General features: G+C 39.8%; 1 protein-coding gene across 2 annotated transcripts in view; it reads left to right on the forward strand.

Moving 5' to 3' along the window:
• Window positions 1-23,332, forward strand: part of Kif16b (kinesin family member 16B) — a 299,448-nt gene that overhangs the window by 134,187 nt on the left and 141,929 nt on the right. For both annotated transcript variants that reach the window (XM_029565752.1, XM_029565753.1), the window contains exons 13-15: window positions 6,179-6,298; window positions 7,146-7,197; window positions 8,739-8,876. In XM_029565752.1, the coding sequence (XP_029421612.1) occupies window positions 6,179-6,298; window positions 7,146-7,197; window positions 8,739-8,876 (310 nt within the window). The remainder of the gene's footprint in view (window positions 1-6,178; window positions 6,299-7,145; window positions 7,198-8,738; window positions 8,877-23,332) is intronic.

Genomic DNA, 23,332 nt, shown 5'->3' on the forward strand with positions numbered 1-23,332 from the left:
TTTTTTTTTTTGGGTAAAAAAAAGTATTTTAGTTTAATGATGTCCCACTTTTTGATTGCTGAACTTAATTCTGGAGCAACTTCTGTCTGGTTTAGAAAATCCTTTCCTACACCTATATCCTGTAAATTACTGCCAATATTTTCTTCTAATAGTTTCAGAGTTTCGAGTTTCACATTGAGATCTATGATCCATTTGGAGTTGACTTTTTTGCAGAGTGAAAGATAAGGATCTAGTTTCATTCTTTTACAGGTGGAGATCCAGTTTTGCCAGTACCATTTGTTGACCATGCTGTCTTTCCTCCCTTGTTTGTTCTTGGCACCTTTATCCAATATTAGGTGGCTGAAATTGTGTGTACTCAGGTTTGGGTCTTCAGTGATGTTCCATTGATATATGTGTCTCTTTTTGTGCCAGTATTCTGCTGTTTTTATCACTACAGCTTTGTAGTATATTTTGAGATCTGGTATAGTAATTCCCCTAGCATTGGTCTTTGTCCTCAGGGTTGCTTTGGCTGTCTGAGGCCTTTTGTGCTTCCGTACAAATTGAAGGATGTTTTTTTCTGATTCTGTGAAGTATGTCATGGGGATTTTGATTGGGATTGCACAGAATCTGTATATTGTTTTGTTAGGATGGTCGTTTTCACAATATTAATTCTTCCAATCCATGAGCATGGGAGGTCCTTCCATCTTCTGGTCTCTTCCTTAATATCTTTCTTTAACGATTTAAAGTTTTTGTTGTAGAGATCTTTGATGTCTTTGGTCAGGTTTATTCCAAAATATTTGATTTATTTATTTATTTATTTGTAGGTATTGCGAATGGGAGCATTTCCCATTACTCTTTCTCTTATTGGTATATAGAAAGGCTACTGATTTTTGTAGATTAATTTTTGTAACCTGCCACTTTACTGAAAGTATTGATCAGTTCTAAGAGTTTTCTGGTGGAATTTTGGGATCTCTTAGGTATAGTATCATATTGTCTGCAAAAAGGGATAATTTGACCTCTTTTTTTCCAATTAGTACTCCTTTAATTTCCTTCTCTTGTCTTACTGCTCTAGCAAGAGTTTCAAGCACTATATTTAAAAGGAGTGGAGATAGAGGACATCCTTGTCTGGTTCCTGATTTTAGTGTCTTCCAGTTTTGTTTTGTTTTGTTTTTTCATTTGGAATCATGTTGGCTGTGAGTTTGTTGTATATAGCTTTAATTATGTTGAAGTACGTTCCCTCCAGTCCAATTCCCTTTAGAGCTTTTGTCATGAATGCATGCTGAATTTTGTCAAAACTCTTTTCTGCATCTATTATGATGAGATGACAATGTGGTTTTTCTTTGAGTCCATTTATATGATTGATGATTTTTATTGACTTGTGTATACTGAACCATTCCTGCATCTCTAGAATGAAGAAATCATACTTGATCATGATGTATGATCTTTTTGATGTACATCTCTATGTGGTTTGGAAGTATTTTCTTGAGAATTTTTGCATCTGTGTTCACTAAGGATGTGGGTTCTCTTTTTTGGTTGTGTTTCTACCTCATTTTGGTATTAGAGTGATGCTGGCTTCATAGAAGGATTTTGGGAGTTCTCCCCTGTTTCTATCATTTTGAATAATCTAAGTAGTATTGGTTGGAGGTCTTCTTTAAATGTCTGGTAGAATTCTGCTGTAAATCCATCTGGGCCTGGACTTTTTTTAGTTGGGAGGCTTTTTATTACTATTTCAATTTCCTTATATGTTATGGGTCTATTTAAACTTTTGTTCTCTTCTTGGTTTAGCTTTGAGGTTCTGATGATTTTAGATATCCATTCCTTTCTTTTAGGTTTTCAAATTTAATAGTATATAGGTTTTTAAAGTATTCCCTTATAATGTTCTGGATCTCTTTGGTTTCTATTGTGATGCTTTTCCTTTCATGTCTGATTTTGTTGATTTGGATTTGCTCTTTCTTTTGGTTAACTGGGCGAAGAGTCTCTCTATCTTGTTTATTTTTTCAAAGAACCAGCTCTTAGATTCATTGATTCTTTGTATTGTTTTCTTTGTTTCTATTTCATTAATTTCTGCTCTGATTTTTGTCATTTCTTTTCTTCTGCTGGGTTTGGGTTTTATTTGTTGTTGCCTTTCAAATGTCTTGAGTTGCAATTTTATGTCTTTTTTTTGTGCTCTTTCTGATTTTTAGTGTAGGCACTTAGAACTATAAACTTCTGTGCTACATAGCTTTAGTGTTAACTTGACACACCTGAGTTGAAGGAGCCTCAATTGGGGAATTTCCTCCATAGGACTGGCCTGTGGCCATATCTGTGGGGCATCTTCTTGACTGTTGAGTGATGTGGGAGCGCCCAGCCCACTGTGGGTGGTGCCACCCCTGGGCAGGTGGACCTGTGTTACATAAGAAAGCAGGCTGAGCAGAGCAAAGGAGCAAGTCAGTAAGCAGAGATCCTCCATGGCCTGTGCTCCAGCTCCTTCTTCCAGGTTTTTGCCTTGAGTTCCTACCTTGGGCTCCCTGATGAACTGTGACCTGGGATATGTAAGACAAATGAACCCTTTTCTCCCCAAGTTGCTATTGATCAGCGTGTTTTGTCACAGCAATGGAGAAACAAACCAGGACAACTTCTCTCTTAGGAGTACTTTTAAAGTGTCCCACAGGTTTTATTGTTTTATATTGTCCTTTTCATTTAGTTACAGCAATAATTTTATTTCTTTCTTAATTTCTCCTTTGACCCACTTGTCATTCAGGAGTGTGTTGTTTAATCTCCATGTGTTTGTGTAGTGACTAGGGCTTAAAATGTTGATTTCAAGCTTTATTGCATTGTGGTCTGATAGAATGCATGTAATTATTTCAAATTTTTTTGTATTTGTTGAGGTTTGTTTTATGCTCCAGTATGTTGTTAATTTTTGAGGAAGTTCCATGTATGGGATGCTGAATAGAGTGTATATTCTTTGGTCCTTGGGTGGAATATTTAGTCTGTTAGGTCCATTTGATGTATGATATCATTTAATTCTGACCTCTCTCTGTTTATTCTTTGTTCAGTTGACCTGTCTAATGGAGACAGTGGTATACTGAAGTCCTCTACTATTAATGAGTTGGGGTTAATCTGAGTCTTCAAGTCCTATAGTGTTGCTTTTATGAATCTGGGTGCACCAGACTTTGGTGCATATATGTTCATGATTGTAATATCTTCTTGGTTCATTGTTCCTTTGATCAAAATGAAGTGATCCTCTTTATCTCTTCTGATTAGTTTTAGTTTGAAGCCTATCTTTTCAGATATTAGAATTGCAACCCCTGCTTGTTTCTTAGTGCCATTTGCTTGAAATAATTATTTTCCATCCTTTCATCTTAAGGAAATGCCTGTCCTTGAAGGTGAGATGGGTTTCTTGCAGACAATAAAAAGATGGATTTTGTTTCTTAATCCATTCAACTGGTCTGTCTTTTGACTGGGGAGTTCAGTCCATTGATATTTAAAGTTATAATTGAAAGATGTGTATTGGTTGCCATCATTTTGATTATTTGTCTAATTTGCCTTTCCACAATTGTACCTTCATTTAGTTTCTCTCTGTTGCCTTGGGGTATAGTTGTTTCTCTCTCTGCTCTCTGTATTGGTTCAAGTATTCTTTGGAGGGCTGGTATATTCTTTCAGGCTATTTGTGTCATGGAAGGTTTTTCTTTCCCCCTCAACTATAATAAATATTTTTGCTGGGTAAAGTAATCTGGGTTGGCATCTATTTTCATGTAGAACTGGAAATCCCTTGGTCCAGGCTCTTCTGGCTTTCATAGTTTGCATTGATAAGTCAGCTGTAATTCTGATGGGCTTTCCTTTGTATTTCAGTGTTCTCTTTGAGCTGTATGTTTAGTGTTTTTACTATGATGTACCATGGAGAGTTTCTTTTCTGATCCTATTTGGTGTTTTATGTGCTTCTTGTATTTGTATGGGGATGTCTTTTCTTAATTTGGGGAAGTTCTCTTTTTCAATCCTGGTTAAGATTGATCAATACCATTAACCTGAAATTCTTCTCCATTCTCTCTGCCTATGATCTGCAGATTTGGCTTTTTTGTGTTGTCCCACATCTCCTGCATATTCCATTCTTGTTTTTGTTTTTGTTTTTGTTTTTAATTTCTCATAATCTTTGATTGACTGATCCAATTCTTCAACTTTATCCTCAAGTTTTAATATTCTGCTTTCCATTTCATTTACTCTAGTGGTGAGGCTTTCTCCTGTTTTTTCAAATTGGCTTATTGAGTTTTTCACTTCCTTCTTCATTTCAGCCTGAGTTTTCTTCAGTGTTTCTTTCTCTTTTGTGAATTCAGTCAGAAGTTTATTCCTGTCTTCTTTTAGTTCTTTGATTTGTTTGTTTGTGTGTTTTTTAAATTCACTGAATTCCTTGATCATATTTATGATTGTTCTTTTAAATTCTGTGCCCTGGGTTATCTGTAGGGGGTTCTCCTTGTAGAACTCTTCTATTCTATTCAACTGGTGGAGTTTAGTGGAAACCTGCTGTTTTGGTTTTCCCTGTTCTTATTTTTATGTTGCAATTTTGGCATGTGGATTTCTTTTGTTGTTTGTGATTCTGGTGTGAAACTCAAGCCTTCCTTTGTTGAGTTGAAGTCTGTTTCTGTTTATATTATTGGTGTGCCTTGGGTGTTTTCTTCTTGGGTATGTAAAGCTGTTTGGCCTTGTTGTTTTGTTTTGTTTTGTTTTGTTTTGTTTCTCTCGTTCTCTCAGATTTTATTTGGGAGCTGATTGTTTCAAATCAGCTACTCAGGAACTCCCACAGCTGCCCAAGTCAGGCTCCAGTCAGGTACACTCAGGCTTCCTTCTAACATTTGGAACCCTACTAGTGGGTACTCAGAGCACAATTGGGGAAGATCACTAAGGGGCGGCCTGATTTTGGCACTCTCAGGCAGTGTTTTGAGTTGTCAGCCCCTAACCCAAGGAAGGCCAGATCAGGCACTCTGAGGCTTTCTGCTAAGGTCTCTACCCTACAGTAGGGTGGGGCTACCCCAGGGGCCATAGGAGGGGTCTCACTTAAACCCAGTTAGGGAGTTCTGTATGGTGTGATTTGGGGAAGCTTTGGTGAAGCTCACCACCATCTGGAGGCTGGATCCAGGGGTTCTCGGACTGTCTGCTGTGGTCTCAGCCCCTATACCTGCGGGAGGCCAGATCAGGCACTCTCAGGCTGTCTGCTGAGTTCTCAGCCCCTCAGCAATTTTATATTTTATTTAGTATTTATTTTATTGTTTTATATGTATGAGTTTTTGCCTATATGTATGTAAGTGCACCTGTATTGTGAAGTCCCCATGGAGGTCAGAAGAGGGGGCCAGATCCCCTGGAACTGGAGTTATTAGCTGCCATGTGGGTGCTGGGAACCAAAACCTGGATCTTCTGCAAGAGCAGCCAGTGCTTTTAACTACTGAGTCATTCTCCAGCCTCAGTCCTGGCAATTTTAATTTAAGGTACCTCAGCATATCAATACCTGGTAAAGTCAAGGGTTAGGATGAGGTTGATCATCTAGGGCGTGAATCCAAGGTGACAGACTCCATGGGATAACTTTGAAAGAGTGGCTGGGAGAAAATGGAGAAGTGTAAGAAAATTGGGGGGAAAGTGTGATTTCTAGAGGGAGAAGCTGGGCTGAGGGAGGTGATAGGCATAGTGGCTGGAGAGGGGGAGAGCTATTTCAGGCATGTGAGGAGGTGGGAATGATTTATAGTCTGGAGAAACTGGTAATACAGGGTCTGGAAGGCATCGGTGGTACAAAGATACAAGACACATTGGGGGAGTTGCTGTCTTGAGAGCATGCAGAGTTCACCATAGTGACCAGAGATAAGGGCTGACAATTAAGGAGACTTTTAACTATTAAGGAAATAAAGAATCTGAAGAAGGGAGAGATTATTTTGTAGAGGGTAATGCTAAAACCTTTCCTGAGTAAGATGAGCCTTGAGATTGACTTTAAAAAGGTTGTATTTATCAAGCTAAGAGTTCCATTTGGTTTGTGTTGAGTGTTTCATATGTTTCAAGTTCACTTTGCCTACTGCCTGCCAGGTTTCCAACATGAAATTTAAAGTCAAATTTTCTTGCAGTTTTTTTTTTTATTACAAAAAATAAAATGTTACCTATTTTAAATATCTAAAGAACACCTAATATGAAATTGCCTTTCTGCAAAGTGATTTTTTTGTTCTTTCTTTTCTCCTAATTTCAGGAGCAAACCTTAGCCCTCAGGAAAGAAGGGATTGGTGTGGTTCTGGACTCTGAGCTGCCTCACTTGATTGGCATTGACGATGACCTTCTGAGTACTGGAATCATCTTGTATCACTTGAAGGTAGAGACTGTTTAAGTAGAACATTCTAATTTTGTTTCCAGTTTTCCCCTTAGATTCTAGCAAGGTTTATTATAATACTTTATGTCCATGAATACAGCTATTAAGTTAGAGAATATACAACAAATCCTTGAACCTTTGGGGATTTCAGCAGTTCATTGGGATTCTGTGACATTTGAAGCTCTTGTGTTTATATAGTTCCAAAGTTAAGTGATGAGTCATTCTTTTTGCCTCCTGTTCTGTGAAATCAGGAAAAGGGAGATAAGGAACAAAGAGACAGAAAAGCTAAGGAAGAAAGGAGCACCTAGAATTGGGATTCATTACATGCCCAGTGTCTGCTTCCTCCTGGTAATTATGGAGTGGTACCTTCCCCTTACATGTTCAGGCTGGGCTCTGAGCAGATCCTGCAGTTCTAGAAAGCAGAGTTCCATGTCAGTCATGAGTGGTGCTCGTGTGTCCTTGACTTAATGTCCTCTTTCTGTGCCCTGGCTTAAACTGAGATAGTACTACCTTTGAGTTTTGTAGCCTCCCATACTCTGCATCTTTAGACACAAAGAATCCTCTGGCCGGTGAAAGAGGACCCCTGTAGAAAGGATCTGAACCATACATGGCAGTGCTGGCATGAGCAGAGTGCAGAAGTTTGACCCTTTTGAACCTCTGGGTGATGCCGGTACTTGGCAGACCATGTGGGGTATCGTTGCAGGGCCCAGTCCCCTAAGTTCATTGAAGCCATGGCCTGCCCCAGACCTTGCTCATTCTATTGACTAGCAGGTTGCTTTAGGATGAAAACTGGAGAAGCAGGCCATCTTTCTCTGCTTACTAATGAATGTTACTTGATTTTTCTTTTCAGGAAGGTCAGACATATGTTGGTAGAGAAGATGCTTCAACAGAACAAGATATTGGTGAGACTCTGCCAGTTACCTCTTCTCAGTGCTTTTAAAAAAAACTCTTAGATAGTGAAGAATCTTGAGTGACATTGAAGTAATTATAAGAAAGAAAATTTTGAAAATGTTCAAATGTATTACCCAGTGTATTTGTGTCTGTAAGTTTGAACATAAGTCAATTGGATACCAAAGACAGTCAATCTAGTGAATAAAGTAGAACCAAGAATTTTTCTGCACGCCACGTACATTCTGTACCCTGCCAGGTCTTTCAAAAGTGCAGTTGTTCAGTCACTGTACATTTGTCATTCTGTCCTTGTCACAGTGATTGATGGAAATAAGTCAGCAGACATGAATAAAGGACCCCAAGCCTTTTAAAAGGAAGGATATAGACAGGTATCAGCACAAGGACAATGACAAAGTTTGAGACAGCATGCTGGGCACATGTAAGAGGGCAAGAGTTTCCCACAGGTCTTCACAAGGCACACAGATAGCCAGAGACTCAGCCTGTGCACATGAGGTCCTGCCCGGCTTTCCAAACATCCCATGAGGCAATTTGTGGAACAGGATGTGGGGTGGGTATATATCTGTAGAGGGGCATGATGGTGATTTGGGGGAAGACTTTCATCATTTTTAAGGTGATAAACTTGGCTTTGCAATCCGGTATAATCTTTTAAGTCAGTTATCACATGTTTCTGTGTACACTTATTATTTACTAAAGATGAGGAGAGGTTGAAAATAATCCCAGAAGTTCCCAGGCTTAAGTACTCTGGCATCAGGCCCCTTGGTTGAATTATGCTGTGGCAGTAGCTATAAATGATGACACGTGGTAAGAACATGTGCTGTCTGGCCAGAGCCATTCAGTAGTGCAGTTATGTGGAAAGAGTGGGAACTGCTCCTGAGAGATTGACCAAGAGCTATGCCTATGATGGCACAAGTTGATTTGACAGTGTTCGTCTCTACCGTTGCCAGGATACTCGTAGATAATTAGATACACCTCAGCATCAGGGTGCTCTGAGTGGTCTCGGAAATTAGTACAGACTGTGGCAGTGGGAAGCAGAGGGCAGCTTCTGGAGGCTCCTGGGGTGTCCCGAGATCCATGCCATGGCATGCATGCGCTTTCTGTTCCTGGAAAACATTTTCTGTAAGTGCAGAGCTGTTATAGACTAAGGCCTTTGCCCTTCTGTTGTCCTGTGGCCTCTGGGTGACTGGTAGAAGAACTGTGCTCACTATAGAACAGAGCAATTCAAAGGTACTCAGTTAAGACAAGCTACTCAGCTATTTTCTTTCTTAGGAAGAAATAAATTAATGTTCCAGAACTTACCTCTACACAGAGAATAGCGAGACTCTTTGAGGTAACAGCCAGTGGATGTCTCTGTTTCTGTCAGTTGATGCTGTGAACTTACAAATTAGAATTTTCTCACTGAACATAAATGCTCACTTCACAATACTTTCTTGGAAAAGGAAGGGTGTTCAAAATGAAAACTAAATAAATTGTTGGGAATCGTTGTATCAGATGCCAAAGGAGGAGAATAAAAACCCTTTTCCTTTTTCTATCTTAGTTCTTCATGGCCTCGACTTGGAGAGTGAGCATTGTGTCTTTGAAAATGTCGGGGGGACAGTGACTCTGATTCCTCTGAGTGGGTCCCAGTGCTCCGTGAATGGTGTTCAGATCATGGATGCCACACACCTAAATCAAGGTATCTGACTTGAGTTTTCAGAGTTCTTTTGTGTATATTGGGAAAACAAGTTAACTGGGCATCGGGGGCAGGCGAATCTTACTGATTAGATGCGAAGAGGGTGGAGACCTATTACCTCATTGTGTTTTCTGTTCTGCTGGAGGATGCTTTATAATACCCATTGTCTTATTGAATCAAACATCACACAGAATTGTTATGGAAATAAGCCTTTAAAGGACTTTTTAAGTCAAAAAGCTCTTCTCATAAGATCAGTTTAACACAATGACTTCTTTTAATACTTTCATTTCCAATGTTTGTGTTCTTCTTATGAATAGACACACAGGACTTGGTATTATGTCTTTTTTTCTTTTAAAAACAATTCTAATATTATTAAAAGTATGAAAGTAGTATAGAACCTTCAAATTACAGAGCTATTTGAAAGCAAATATTGTCCTTGTTAGTCAACTTTTTCTCACTATAACTATGATGATAAGCTTCTAAAGAGAAAATGAAGTTCTAGTCTGTGATCAGTTGGTTCCACAAATTTGAGCCTGTGGTGAGGCACACATGATGGTTGGAGCATGTAGTGAACAAAACCACTTACTTCACGACTGGAAAATATAAGAGGAAGGAGCCGAGTCCAGTTACCCCCATCGAAGCACACCCTAATTACATGGACCCCTTTCAGTAGGCTGCATCTCTTCCAGCAGTTCTGTCTGCACACTCAGAAGACCAAGCTTTCAGCACATGGATCTTTAGGGGGACATTCAGGATCCAAATTATGAGTGTCTTGTCACCTCTGAGTAGTTCGGAGTGTATTTCCTTTAAACAGTGAGATTCTCCATACAACTACAGTATAACCATCCAAACTTGAAAAGTAATGCTAATTCTATCATCTGACCCTTAGACCCTATTCAGATCTTTCCACTTGTCTCTCCTGGGTGTAACATTGTACAGTCTCTAGTCTCCTCAGCCTGGAGAAGGCCCTTGGTCTTGCTTGAACTTGTAGGTATTCGGAAAGTACATCCGATAACGTCCTTCTGCATAAATATAGGATTTATCTGGTGTTTCTCATTAGACTAATGCTATGTAATTTTGTTTCTGGGCTCCACCATTGAGTTACTCAATTCCCAACGTGATGTATTTCTGATGGCGCCAAATGCTGTGTTTTTTTTCTATCCCATCCCATCTTGTGGTTTTCATTTGTCCACTGCTGGTGACACTCAGTTTGGCTCCTCGGTTAAGGTTAAGCTGGCTGTGGCTAGGCTTCTTCAGTGTGAGGGTACTTTGCTTCCCTGCCTTTATTGGGAAGGTGTTTTGATATCAGTCTTCTGCTTCTGCTTTTAATAAATAGATTGGGAAGTTACTTTGATGTAATGTTCTATCCTTTATTGTACTTTACCCACAGTTCTAGAAACTTATTTTCAGTGTTGTGAACTGTAGTATTCTGTTGGTTGCTACAAGGTACTTTTGTTATTTCATCATTTCTTCTGCATTTATTGGTTTACTTTTCACTGTAAAAACAAGCTTTCTCTTCTTGCTGTTTGTTTATTCACGTATTTAAATTTAGTAGGGTTATATAGGTTGGCAATTCATGTAGTAGGCTTTGGTCTATTTTGAATGCTCAGATTGTCTCAGATTTGGCCAGTTTGAGTTCCTTCAAGGTGGCCTCTGTGGCTTTAGCTTCATTGTGAGCCCTTGCTTGCTTTCTGATCAACATAGTCTAGGTATACTTTCCTACAATTGACCAGTGCTGGCTCCTATTACAATGAGTACTGTTCAGTATGGGCTCTACCTAGAACATAACATTTAATTTTGCAGTGATCATTTTGTCTTCTCTGCTCCTCATGAGGAAATGATCACTAGCTTATTTATTTAAGTTCAAGATATTCTTTACATAGTTGTGACTATGTCTCGTGTGGATTGAGGTTTATTAAATATCTCACGTGAAGTGTTTATATTTTTTTTTATTTTAAACTTGTACCTAATGGGAAATTATTTTTAAAATATGCCTATTTTGGGTAGTGATTTAGGTTAGAAACTAAATTTTTTATCATTATGTCTATCCAGATAGGACTTTTGCTAGAAAGTGGTAGTACTAATTGACATTGAAGGTTAATTGCAGAACTTGTCTTTCCCTGCAGGATGCTCTTAATTTTTTTATTACCATGGTGCCACGGTGTTCAGATCCGATGGGCTTGAGTTCCTCAGGCATTCTACTGAGCTGCTGAGCTGTATCCGCAGTATCACTGCTAATGAAATTGACATAAAATGCTTTGTTTGAAGGTGTTAGAATGCTGTGCATTGTGTATAAATGCCATTAACAAGTCTTAGGGCAAGGAAATGCAAGATGGCTTTGTGAGTCTCAAGGCCTCACATGAGACTGGCAAGATAACTTTTTTCCTCACGAAGATTTTTTTTTTCTTTAACTGATAGATAATATCCAGGGGAAACTATCTACAGTCTTTCAGAAATTAAAGATTAAAATTACCTAGCCTTTCTTGATGTTTGAGGATTATCAAAATGAGAACTACAACATGCTTTTAAAACACAAAGTAAAATACATATACATATATATATGATACAGATATAGATACATATGTTTGAAATATGTTGTTACAATAAAGAGACTGGGACTAGCACATTCCTATTACAGATAGTCTTAACTGCTAAAGACAAAGGAGCCAGGGCTTGAAATCCCATCACAAGCATCATCAGTCAAGGTTTACTTAAAAATGCCTAGAGTCAAAAGCATTCACATGAACTTCATTAAAAACACAGTAAACTGGAGCTGGATGAAATAAAGTATCATTTTTATACTAAAAACCTCTCTTGGCTTTTGCCCATGAAGCAGCTTTTTAAAGCCAGTTCTGTGTAGCATTTCTACACAGTCCTGCTTAGGTAATTTCTGCAAAGTCAGGTCTTTTGAATTAGCACTTGGCAGCCAAGTTGCTTGGAGATGGATCTTGGAGTAGCCAGACACCTGGGGAATTGATAGAACATTGTGTGAAAAATATCACAGCAGACTGTTCATTATCACTCACGTGCTCAAATTCACACTTCACTGTCTGAAGTCTTGACTTAGATATGCTTTCACTTTCTAAGCCAGGCATAGGTTCTACCCACAGATCATGAATCAAGGCCGCTTTGGTCTCCCACATCTGGTATCTTAACTTCAGCCTCTGGTCCCACCATCCTTCCTGCGCCATTGTTTCTTGTTCCTCAGAATAGGCCTTACTGATACCTAATCTATTCATTAGATTAATGAAAGCTGTAAAACATAAGAAATCTTTTAGAAACAGATCTAAGCATCTTTTCGCTCTTTTTAGAACAAAAAGATACCAAGGACAGAAAATGCAGATGGATGTCACCCCACGTCACAGTGATGTGTAACCACATTACCCCACAGTTGACTGCATCCCAGCTTCTCCTTGCATCACTAATAGCACTCTGTCTTTTCACAATCCATTTCCAGTTTGCTGCTGATATTGGTATTTAGTTATCTCTTCATTGCTAAATTACTTTCATTTGGGAATGTGCTAGGCTGCACTACTAAAAAGCACAAGCAGTAATTACAATTTTCTTATCTAAATCACTTAACACTTGTGAATGCCAGCTAATAGATTTATCTAACTTTAGCAGGTTGTCACCATTAGGGGCATGGGTGTTTTTTTTTGTTGTTTTTTTTTTTGTTTTTTTTTCCCTTTTGGTTTTTTTCTTTTCTTAAATGTGTGTCAGTGAACTGTCTTCTCTCAAATTTCATAACTTCTTTTTCTCTCACTAAATTATAGGAAAGGTTTTAGTCTTCTTTAGTCTGCTAGCATCATCACCAAAATAAAGAGCATTTGCTATTACTATGAGTATGGGTTGGATGACATATAAACTGTTTATTATCTGAAGCCCCACATAGGATGCCTTTCCCTTCATTTTCAGATATATAAGATCTTTAGTTTTGCATCTAAGCATGATCTTCTCTCAACTTGTACCCAAAGCTCAGTTCACCTGCCTCTTGTGGTCCCATGCTATGGTTCTATGGAAAGAAGAAAGTAAAAATTTGACCATGATGTCTTATCCATAGGCCAAAGCTCTTTGTGGTAGAGTCTTAGATTCTAGGTTTTCCTTTTCCCAGGTGCTTAATAGGAACTGGTAGAATAATCATGTGTGCTGTAATTCAATAAATATTTCAACCTTGTTTTATAATTGCTAGGACATACCATTCCTCATTTTAATGATTTTTTTATTGTAATATATTATTTTTAAACTGATAGTTGTTAAATATAATTACTTTTTCCATTCATGCCGGTGGATATGTTTGGTCTTCTTGCTGGTTTGTCAGATCCATTGAGCATTCATCTCTCATTTTAGAAATGCTACAGAAACTGCATCTAGGAAGTTCACACTTAGGTGCATTTGAATGTGACATGCTTGAGTGCCAAAATATATTTGCATCTATTCAAGTACCCTGAAAGAGGGAACAGGTGATTGTCTGCAGAATGCAGCTGAGGAGCCTTCATGAAATTTTCATCTGCCGGAGGGCTGCTGTGAGTTGTTCAGTGACAAATTAAAAAAGAATTTTAGTGGAACTGGAAAGGGAAATAGATCTTTGAGAGGTTCAGCCAAGGTATCCAGCTAAGGCAAGGGACCTGTGTATGGCACAAAGAGCTGGCAGATGCCAGTATCTGTTCCCGATGGACTCACTTGTACTTACCTAAGCACTCATCAGAGGTCTTCCACAAATTAGAGAACTGAAAATTGAACACTAATCACTTATATATAGACCAGTTTAACAGATTTCTTTTTGAATGTCTATGCGGGAGCTATTCTTTAAAAGATAGTAGTTCTTTAAGTATGTCCCAGATCAGCAGAATTGGTGTTACCTGGGAGTTTGTTAGTTGGACATGCAAATTCCCAACCCCCATGCTGTACCTGCTGAATTAGAGATCTGAGGAAGAGGCCCCTGGATGAGGGTCTTTGTGTCTAAGAAGAGCTGACTGAAGCTAGTCCTGCTGACATTGGTTTCTTGGAGCCTTGGACTTTGGCAGCAGAGATAATAACCATTTGCTGGTCTATCTCTTGTTCGTTCTTTCTTGTTTCACCTTTCACATCTGTTTTTCAGACTGATCCTTTTTAAACTACATTCCAGCACTGAGTGCCTAAGGTGACTTTACAGTGGGTCTTGGCATGTTTTCCTTCAAGTTTAGCAGTGTGAAGTTTGCTGAGTTTCCAAAGACTCATTCTTCAGATATGGGAGGTCTGCCTCCATTATTTGTTTAAAAACACTTTGTCTTTACCCTATGCACTTCTCTTTTATTCTGAGTCTCTAGTCAAATAAAAATTAGATATTTTTAGCTGTTGTCACACAGATTTTAATGCTCTGTTTTGCTGTCTTCAAGTAAGTTCATCGAGTTTTCCTTTATACTTTTGGGCTCATTCAGTGAAGCTTTTGTTTTGTCTAATTTGTTGTGGTTCTAATTTTCAGTTGCAATATTCGGTTTATTCTTTGTATCGTTTATCTCTTTGTTGAACTTTTAATTTTCTCTTTGTTTCAAAGTCAAAACATTTGTTGAAACACATTTATAATAGTAACTCAAAGGCGTTATGGAATATTTCTCACATCTTTGTCATCTCAGCATTAGCGTGCATTGATTGTTGCCATGTTCGTTGACGTTTTCCTGGCTCTTCCTTTGTTAAATAATAGTAATAGATTGTATCCTGAAACTTTCGGGTGTTTTGTTAAGAGATATTGGGTTTCATTTGACTCCCATGGGGTTGTTGATGCCTTCTTTAGCAAACACGTTCCCTGATTGGTTTCAGGACTACATCAGTGCTGCCTATATAGGCTGTGGCTCCAGCTCCAGTGCTGCTTCAGCATCAAAGCCTTTGTGTTGCCATTCCATATATCAGAATGTCTGCCTCCCACTGTCAGATCTGGACCCTGGCAGACTTCTGTCACTTATCCTATCTCTCGGGCTTAACGTGCTGCTGAGGCTCAGCTCCGTGTGTACCCATGTGATGAGCCTGAGACCTCATAAATGACTCTAAAAGTCTCTTTCCCCAACATTTCCCTCCTATTAGCTTCCAAACACTTTCTTTTCCCTTGGCTCATCCCATTTCTGCCCTCCAGCAGGGAACATGGAGCTTTCCTGATTCTACTCTTTGTTCCACATTGTGTGCCTACACCCATTTCCAGGGTGTTGGATTTAAAGGACGCACAGAGGGAAAATCCTGTCATGGGGGCCTGTCCCACCATCCTGGGGACCATGGCTCCTCTGATGGGAGAGTAGTGTTTCTCTTGTTTAGAGGTCCCCTGCTGGCTGCTACCACTTGCTACCAGGGCCCCCTGGCTTTTCCTGGGATTTTTGTTTCATCTGATAAGCCCTTTTGAGATTCCTCCTAGACCAAACCAGGAGGAATAAAGTGGCCAATTTCAGTGTGGTTTTTACTAAGACACCTAAGAAGTCTGTACTCTCCCCAGCAGTATTTAGTTAAGAGCAAAACACCATTAGAACAGTGTTCAATATTGTTAAAGTACTGCTAATGTTAATGACAGGCCTGTTTTGTAAGTACTCTATTTAATGTTTATTTTTTCCTTAAATCAGCTAAGATGGCAGGCCTACTTGCCCTCTAACAGACAAATCTTAGAATCTTCCCCCCAGGGCTCTGGTGCCTCGAGCAGAGGTCTGTCAGCCAAGCAGCCCCTTTATTGGCAACTCTCACTGGACTGCCTTTATGGCAGCCCATCCATCTGTTTTAGACACATTATAGTCACTATGAAGACGCTTTAGCAGCTATAGAGAACCACCAAATCCCTGGCAAGAGACATGCTCAGACATCCTACAAGACAAGACAAGACCCTAGATGGCCCAGCAGCCATTTTCACCTAGGGCAGAAGGGGAGTGCTTCCCTTGGATGCTCAGTAGAAGGCTAATGATTGGTGTAAACACAACCCTTTGTTTGCATAAAGACCTGCTCTGATTAGCTCAAACATCCTTGCCATGTCTTTTTTTTTTTTCCAAATAAAAAAATTATTGAGAATTTCATACATGCATATGAGGTGTTTTGGTCAAATCCATGCCCACTCCCTCCCCTCCAACACCTCCCATATCTCCCCATCACTTTTTTCTGACTTCATGTTTGTTCGTTTGCTCTTTCTCTCTTTCTTTCTTTCTTTCTTTCTTTCTTTCTTTCTTTCTTTCTCCCTTCCCTTCCCTTCCCTTCTTTTCTCTTCTTTTCTTTCTTTTTTATGGGGCATTTTACTACTCTGACATTCCCCCCTCTGGAGAGGTAACTCCAAAATCTTTTAGGGATTAGATTAAAGTTCCCAAATACTTTTTGACATTTTTGGCCTTTGAGACCGAGTATGTTGCTAAGAGGCCCAAAGACATACTGACTTTTAGCCAAGAAACTGGCTACTTTTCTTTAGTTTAAGGAACAAAATATATGTCTATCCATGCCTCTTTTTGAGCAGGCTGTTCAGCTCATTTTTCCAGCCACTTGGGAAGCACCGCCACTTGCTGTCCCCTAGTGTTGCAGCAGTAGACCCAATCAGAAGCTCCGCTCCAGTGGTCTTCCCTTGTCTGTTTTTGATTTTTATCAATTGCAGTGTGGACTGAACTGGTAACACAAAAGAAGACATCAAGAGTGACAGCAGAGAGGCAAGAACACAGGGAGCAGGAGCTGCCCCCAAGCTGTGGCAGTGGTGAAATTGGTGACAAGAGGGTAGCTGAAGAGTCCAGAGAGTACCCAAGGCAGAAACAGCGGGTAGGAGATATGGCAGGCACAATAAGAGATGGTGCCAAGTAGAGAGAATGTGAGAGAAGGTGAAGCCTGAGGCTGAAGGTAGAAAGAACCAAAGAACAGAAACATTGGGCCCTGAACCCTAGAAGAGTTCTAGGGAGATGCCATGCCTCATAGGCCAGAGGTCTCAGAAACCGCAGGCCTGGGAGCTGTAGCAGTCAGCAGCCACTGTCAGGAGCTGAGAGCCTCAATACTTCAGGACTAAGAGCTGTAACACTTGTCTCCGCAGTGCTGGGATCCCAGCACCAAGGCCTGTTCCACAGCTGGACCACTAGCAGGTGCTGCCTCCTGCTGCGGGATGCTTTCTGCTGCTGCCACTCACTGCTGCTGGAAGCTGAGGATTATAATACTGCCAAGAGCTACAGGCAGAGCAGTGGGCCTCCATTCACTAGGAATGCCTAGAGTTGAGAATTACAATACTGCCAAGAGCTGCAGCCCCTCGAGGTCAGAGCAGAGGCAGAGCAGTGGGCCTCCATCCACTAGGAATGCCTAGAACTAAAGTGTCTGGATTCTGAAGCCTTGTGCAATAGACCCGTAGCTCTCAGGGTTTGGTGGTGTAAGCCTCTGGGTCTGCCAGTCTAGCCCTTAGACTTTGGGCACTCAAGGACCTGAGACTGCCAGTACTGCAGAGTGTCTTACCTACCCACACTTTCTATCCTATTAAGGCAAGACGATCCCAGCCAGGTGACTGATAACAGCTGGTATGTTTCAGTGTCTGTGCTGCTGTCTGTTTTCCAGGACCCACAGATCATTGTTATGTGCATTGCATTCAGTGTGAGAGACAAAGTGTGGAGTGTTCTTGATCCATCTTGTGCACAACCAAAACTCCTCCAAAGAATGGCTTTGGGTTTCTGAAAAGGGGAAATCTTACCCCAAGCTAAATTCTGAAGTGAAAGACTGTATTTGCCATAATAGCATATAGTGAAAAGCTGACTTAGATACATTGCACCCAAAATGTGTAGTGAGGAGACTTCTTGAGACTGGAAAGGGACTAAGGCTGGGTGAGCAGTGGAGGTAATGGGAGATCATGGATGGTGGTAAGGGAGAGCAGGACTTTAGGGCTCTGGGGCTGCATCTGGTTGCATGAGTTTTCTGTGGAAGGGAGAGGGAGTCAGTGCTAACCTTTCAGCATAGAAGATACGTACACTGGGGGAGGAAGGACTGGGCTACATTTGTTTAGCTTTCAGGGAGGCTGACAGATGTGAACAGTATCAGAAGTAGCGAAGAAGGTAAGACTATCATAGCTTAGGGATAAGCTGAAGGGGGCATTTTGGAAGAACTAGTTTGGAAGGAACAGTAAGATATTAAAAGGTTAGAATGTGTGGGAGTCAAGAAATGACTAGTCCAGGCTGTTACTAGCAGTGAATAAGTAATTGTGTTGATAACAAAAAATTTAGACTACTAGGGTTAATGGGGGAAAAGTCACTAAGAGCTTGATCAGGTATGTAATGGCTTCTATTCATGTTTCCCCCATGAAGTTTTAAGAAGAAAAACATTAACTCCCACTCACTCGTGTGCACACATCTAAGATTTGGGGCAGGGGTAGACTGGCACATCTTAAAGTTTTAAAAGCTTTGTACTCAGTTCATACACATAACCCTTGATGCATGTTAGAGTGGAAACTCAATAGCAAAAATTGAAAATCAATTACCTTTCTTCTCCAGAGTCCCAGAAAATAAGTTTATAATTTTCAATTTATTAAGATTAAGCAAGGGGTAAAGTGATTTATCTTCCACAGGAAATTATAAATCTATATTTGAGATGTGAGTATTGAAAGGGAAGGTGCCGAGGCCTCCATGGCTTTTTGATCAGCTGTCATACACATTTGACCTCATCATGAAAACAGTGAGTTGATGGTACGTGTTGATAGTGACTTGCTGCGGTAATGTGTTGATGCCTAATGCCTGTCATTCATGCCCAAGCCAGCTAATGCCACCCCCTGCATCCTGTCTGAATTCATTGACTATTATAAAATTTTCCTGCCTACCATGAGTCCTTCATCTTCCTTTCAGAACATTATATGGGACTCCACAGAGCCCAGCCTCTTCAGTTATCACAATGCAAATGAAAACCTCTCTTCTACTAAGCACCCCTTAGGAGTGCATCACAGCCCCTGTGTTGGAGGGGAGGGAGTCTGAAGTAATTAAAATGCAGCCTGAGAAGCCTTGGGGCTGAATTTGGAAGCCACCTGTTTTCATCGTCTCAAAAGTCTCTAAGTTCATTTTACCTGGGACCATGAGCTTTGGAATATACAATTGTCTCATATTTGTGTCAATTATAAACACGGAATAGCATCTTTTAAAATAGTCATATGACATTTAATAGAAAAAATAGAAAAATAATTTATTTGTGCAATAGCAGGTTTAGGAAAATCTCGTTAAAGTGTAAGGAAGAAGGTAATTACTTGTGATATTAATCAGTATTGTCCCTACACTCCCTAGAAATCACTACAAATATATACATGCTTATTTTGTTCAGCTTGAATTAAAATAAGAAAATCTCAAGTGAAACTATCATTTGGTGATTCTTATTCATAGAGAGTTAAATGAAAGCTTTCCTTTCTTTTTTAAACAAAAGGCTTTCTCTCCCCTTTTACAATGTCATTTCCCCCTCCACTCCCTTTTAAGAGTGTCTGGGATTTGTCTGTCTTCAGGTATTTAACAAGCTCGAAGTAATCTCGGAGAAGACATCATATATTTCTGGGAGGTTCAGACATGCTCTCAAAATTACAAATTAAGTGTATCACAAAAAGTCCATCTGCTGCGATTAATCACACTAAGCTCCAGCAAGGAGTCATTCACTGTTAAAAAGAAAGTAAGGTCAAGAAGGAGCTTAGGAATTTTCCAGTTGATGAGTAGATGAAGACACTGAATTCTGGAGAGGTTCGCCTGTAACTCCTTAGCCACACAAGAGTTCACAGCAGTGAGTGTGGAGGCCAGAGGTCAATGGCAGATGTCTTATTTGATCTCATTTTCAAAATGAGGTGTCTTTTTCACCTCATTTTTTGAGACAGGGTCTCTCAGTCACTCACCTGGAGATCACTGATTTGGTTAGACTGGCTGGTCACCAGCCCCCCAGTTCACCATCTCCAAGTGGTGGGGTAACAGGTATACCACCATACTCAGATTTTTACATGGGTGCTGAGGCTCTAAGCTCAGTTCCTTATGTTTGTATAGCAAGTATGTTACCCAGTGACCCGTATTTCCAACTCCCATCTGGAAATGTTATGCCACCAGTATCATTGGTCCATCCACCCATCCATCCATCCATCCATCCATCCATCCATCCATCCACCCATCCACCCACCGACCAATCCATCCATCCATCCACCCACCCATCCACCATCCCCTTTAGCTGGCTTACTGATTTCTAAGTATATTCATGAGTTCCTTTCCCAGTGCTGTGAGTCTGTAGGGCTACTCTCCATTCAACTGCTTGGGTGGTCTAAGTGCCAGAGCCTTCCTTCTCTAGTCATTCTCTAATGTTTGTGCCCCTCATTGAGTCCTACTGTTTTTATCTCCTAAATGACTTCCAGACTCTTTTCTTCCTCCACCCTTCTCTCCCAACCCTGAGGCACCTTTCTCTTTAGGACCACCTGAATAACCTCACTCCTGGCTTATTTCCACTGCCTTTTTAGTCATTCTTCTGCCCATTGCAATAATGTTCTTTCTGAAACTCAAATCTAATCATGCTGTGTTCCTGCAGTACTTGGCTACTGCAACCAGGTAAAGTAGGCTGCTTTACCACTCTATCCTGAAAGATTTGAGGTGGTCCATTCCCCTTCCTCTCAAGCCTTATCTTGTGCCAGTCACTAATTGCATCATTTTCTCTATTTTTCTGCTGCAGAACCCTCTCCCAAACTCATCTTCAGAATTTGTTAATTAATTAATTAGTTAATTCATTCATTAATTAAATTTTTGTTACTGGGGATCAAATGTAGGGTCTGGTATCTTGCTAGGCAAGCACTCTGTCACTGAACTATGTTCCCAAGTCACTGGAGCTTGTCCTAAGCAGCCCTCTCCTGGAGGAATCCTTCCCTCTTTCCTCTTTTGCTTCTGCAGCCCTGAGCATGGCTTCTTTCCATCCATTGCTGCTTTGCAAACTGTGCGTCCCCAGTGTTTATCATGATGGCTAGCATATAGTAAAATGTTCATCAGGTATTTGCTAGATACACAAATTAACAGCAATATTAAATGAACATGAATCATATTTTTTGATCCAGTGTTTGCTGCGTAATAAAATGAACAGTAGAAAAAAGGAAAAGAAACTGCCTTTCATGGATGGAGCCTATTGCACAAGCCAGGCACTTGACACACATTGTCAAGATGGAAATAATGAATTGTCACAGATAGTTTTCCTTCCTTTTATAACTCCTTAAAGGGCATTTAAATGTGTATTTCATGCAAATAATATGGGCAGCTAGATTATTTTCAGTGACTTAATTGATTTGAAATAATGTCTCAGAGATACTTTCCTATTTTTCCATTAACATATTTTAGCAATTTTCAGCTTGCTTGGCTAGGCGTTTGATTAACAGAAGGAAAAAAAGAATTGGATTAGATGTAATTAACACCTGGAATTTGATCGCCTTATTAATCTCTAACGTAATTTTAAGAGCATTAAATGTACGTATAGCCTCGACATGACTGCTTAACTTTTGACTTTCTGTGAGACACAGACCTCTGTGTCTCAATAGTAAAAGGAGTGGGAAACACCTATCCTAATTTTAGTGATGGTGCCTTTCTGTAAGTGGCAGAGACACAAGTGAATTTCTACCAGGGGATAAGCAGATCATGGAGAGGATAATATCTACAGCTGCCCTTGTGAGTCTCCTAAAACTGTCTTCTCCTTTTCACATTAGCTCCATTTCCTTGAAATAAAGACTACCACAGTACCTAGTCCTCTCTAGCTCTCTGGGCCTGCTGTCTCAACAGGCTAGGTGGTTAATTGCATTGAATTTGAAATTTCTCTGAGATAGTACTGACTACATGGTGGTGGTGCTGGTGCTGCTGGTGGTGCTGGTGGTCATGGTGGTGGTCTGTGTGTAGGTCCTAGCTGAAGCTCTAGAATATATCTCTAGGGTCATACTGTGACCCTTTAGGTTCAGGCAGACATGCTGCCCAAGCAGAGGCTGCTGTCAGTACACATCAGCCAGCAGAAGCCCAGGACTTGTGTCAAGGGGCAGTAAAGATCCGTTCATACCGTCCCCTCAATATACTGAATCCTGTATGTTTTCAAGGGATGTAGAAAGATACCTCAGAGTTTTATGTGCAATTCTTAAGTTTTTAATTATTGGTAACTAATATTTTCTGTTTTTGAAATTTTCTATGGGCAATACAAAATTTGTGGGTTGAATTGTATCACTGTCCACTAGTTTGTAAGCTCTGGTCAAAGCATTTTTGTCAGCTCTCCAGGTCCACACAGCATGTGTCTGCTTTGACTACCCAGTGACAGTACTTGCTGTTGTTTCAAGTATCTTGTATATTTGTGAAATAATGGGAACCACCAAAGTTAGACCAAGAAGAGATTAACAGTTTAAAAAAACCTATAACGTATAAGGAGATTGAAACTGTAATACAAAGCCTCCCAACTAAAAAAAGCTCAGGCCCAGATAGATTTACAGCAGATTCTACCAGACATTTAAAGAAGACCTCCAACCAATACTACTTAAATTATTCAAAATGATAGAAACAGAGGGAAAAGTCCCAAATTCCTTCACTCTAATACCCAAACCAGGTAAAGACACAACCAAAAAACAAAACAAAACAAAACAAAACAAAAAACTATAGACCCATATCCTTAATGAAAATAGATGCAAAAATTCTCAACAAAATTGCAAACCACATACAGACACACATTAAAAAGTTTGTTCACTGTGATCAAGTAGGCTTTATCCCAGAGATGCAGGGATGGTTTAGTATACACAAGTCAATAAACGTCATTAATCATATAAATGGACTCATAGACAAAAACCACATTGTCATCTTAATAGATACAGAAAAGACTTTTGACAAAATTCAGCATGCATTTATGTTCAAAGTCCTAGAGGGAATTGGACTGGAGGGAACATACCCCAACATAATTAAAGCTATATACAACAAACCCACAGCCAACATCATTCTAAATGGAGAAAAACTGGAAGCATTCCCATGAAAATCAGGAACCAGACAAGGATGTCTGCTATTTCCACTCCTTTTCAACATAGTGCTTGAAACTCTTGCTAGAGCAATAAGACAGGAGATGGAACTTAAAGGAGTACTAATTGGAAAAAAATAGGTCAAATTATCACTTTTTGAAGATGATATGATACTATACCTAAGAGCTCCCCAAAGTTCCACCAGAAAACTCCTAGAACTGATCACTACTTTTAGGATAGTGGTAGGTTATAAAATCAATCTACAAAAACCAGAAGCCTTTCTATATACCAATAACAAGCAATTGGAGAAAGAATACAGGGAAATGCTCCCATTCACAATTGCTGCAAAAAATATAAAATATCTTGGGATAAATCTGACCAAAGACATTAAAGATCTCTACAATGAAAATTTTAAGTCTTTAAAGAAAGAGATTGAGGAAGACATCAGAAAAAGGAAGGACCTCCCATGCACATGGATTTGAAGAATTAATATTGTGAAAATGAACAGCCTACCAAAAGCCATTTATAGATTCAATGCAATGAC

Source organism: Nannospalax galili, unplaced genomic scaffold (genome assembly GCF_000622305.1).
Source record: "Nannospalax galili isolate Female #2095 unplaced genomic scaffold, S.galili_v1.0 scaffold1118, whole genome shotgun sequence".
Taxonomy (NCBI): domain Eukaryota; kingdom Metazoa; phylum Chordata; class Mammalia; order Rodentia; family Spalacidae; genus Nannospalax; species Nannospalax galili.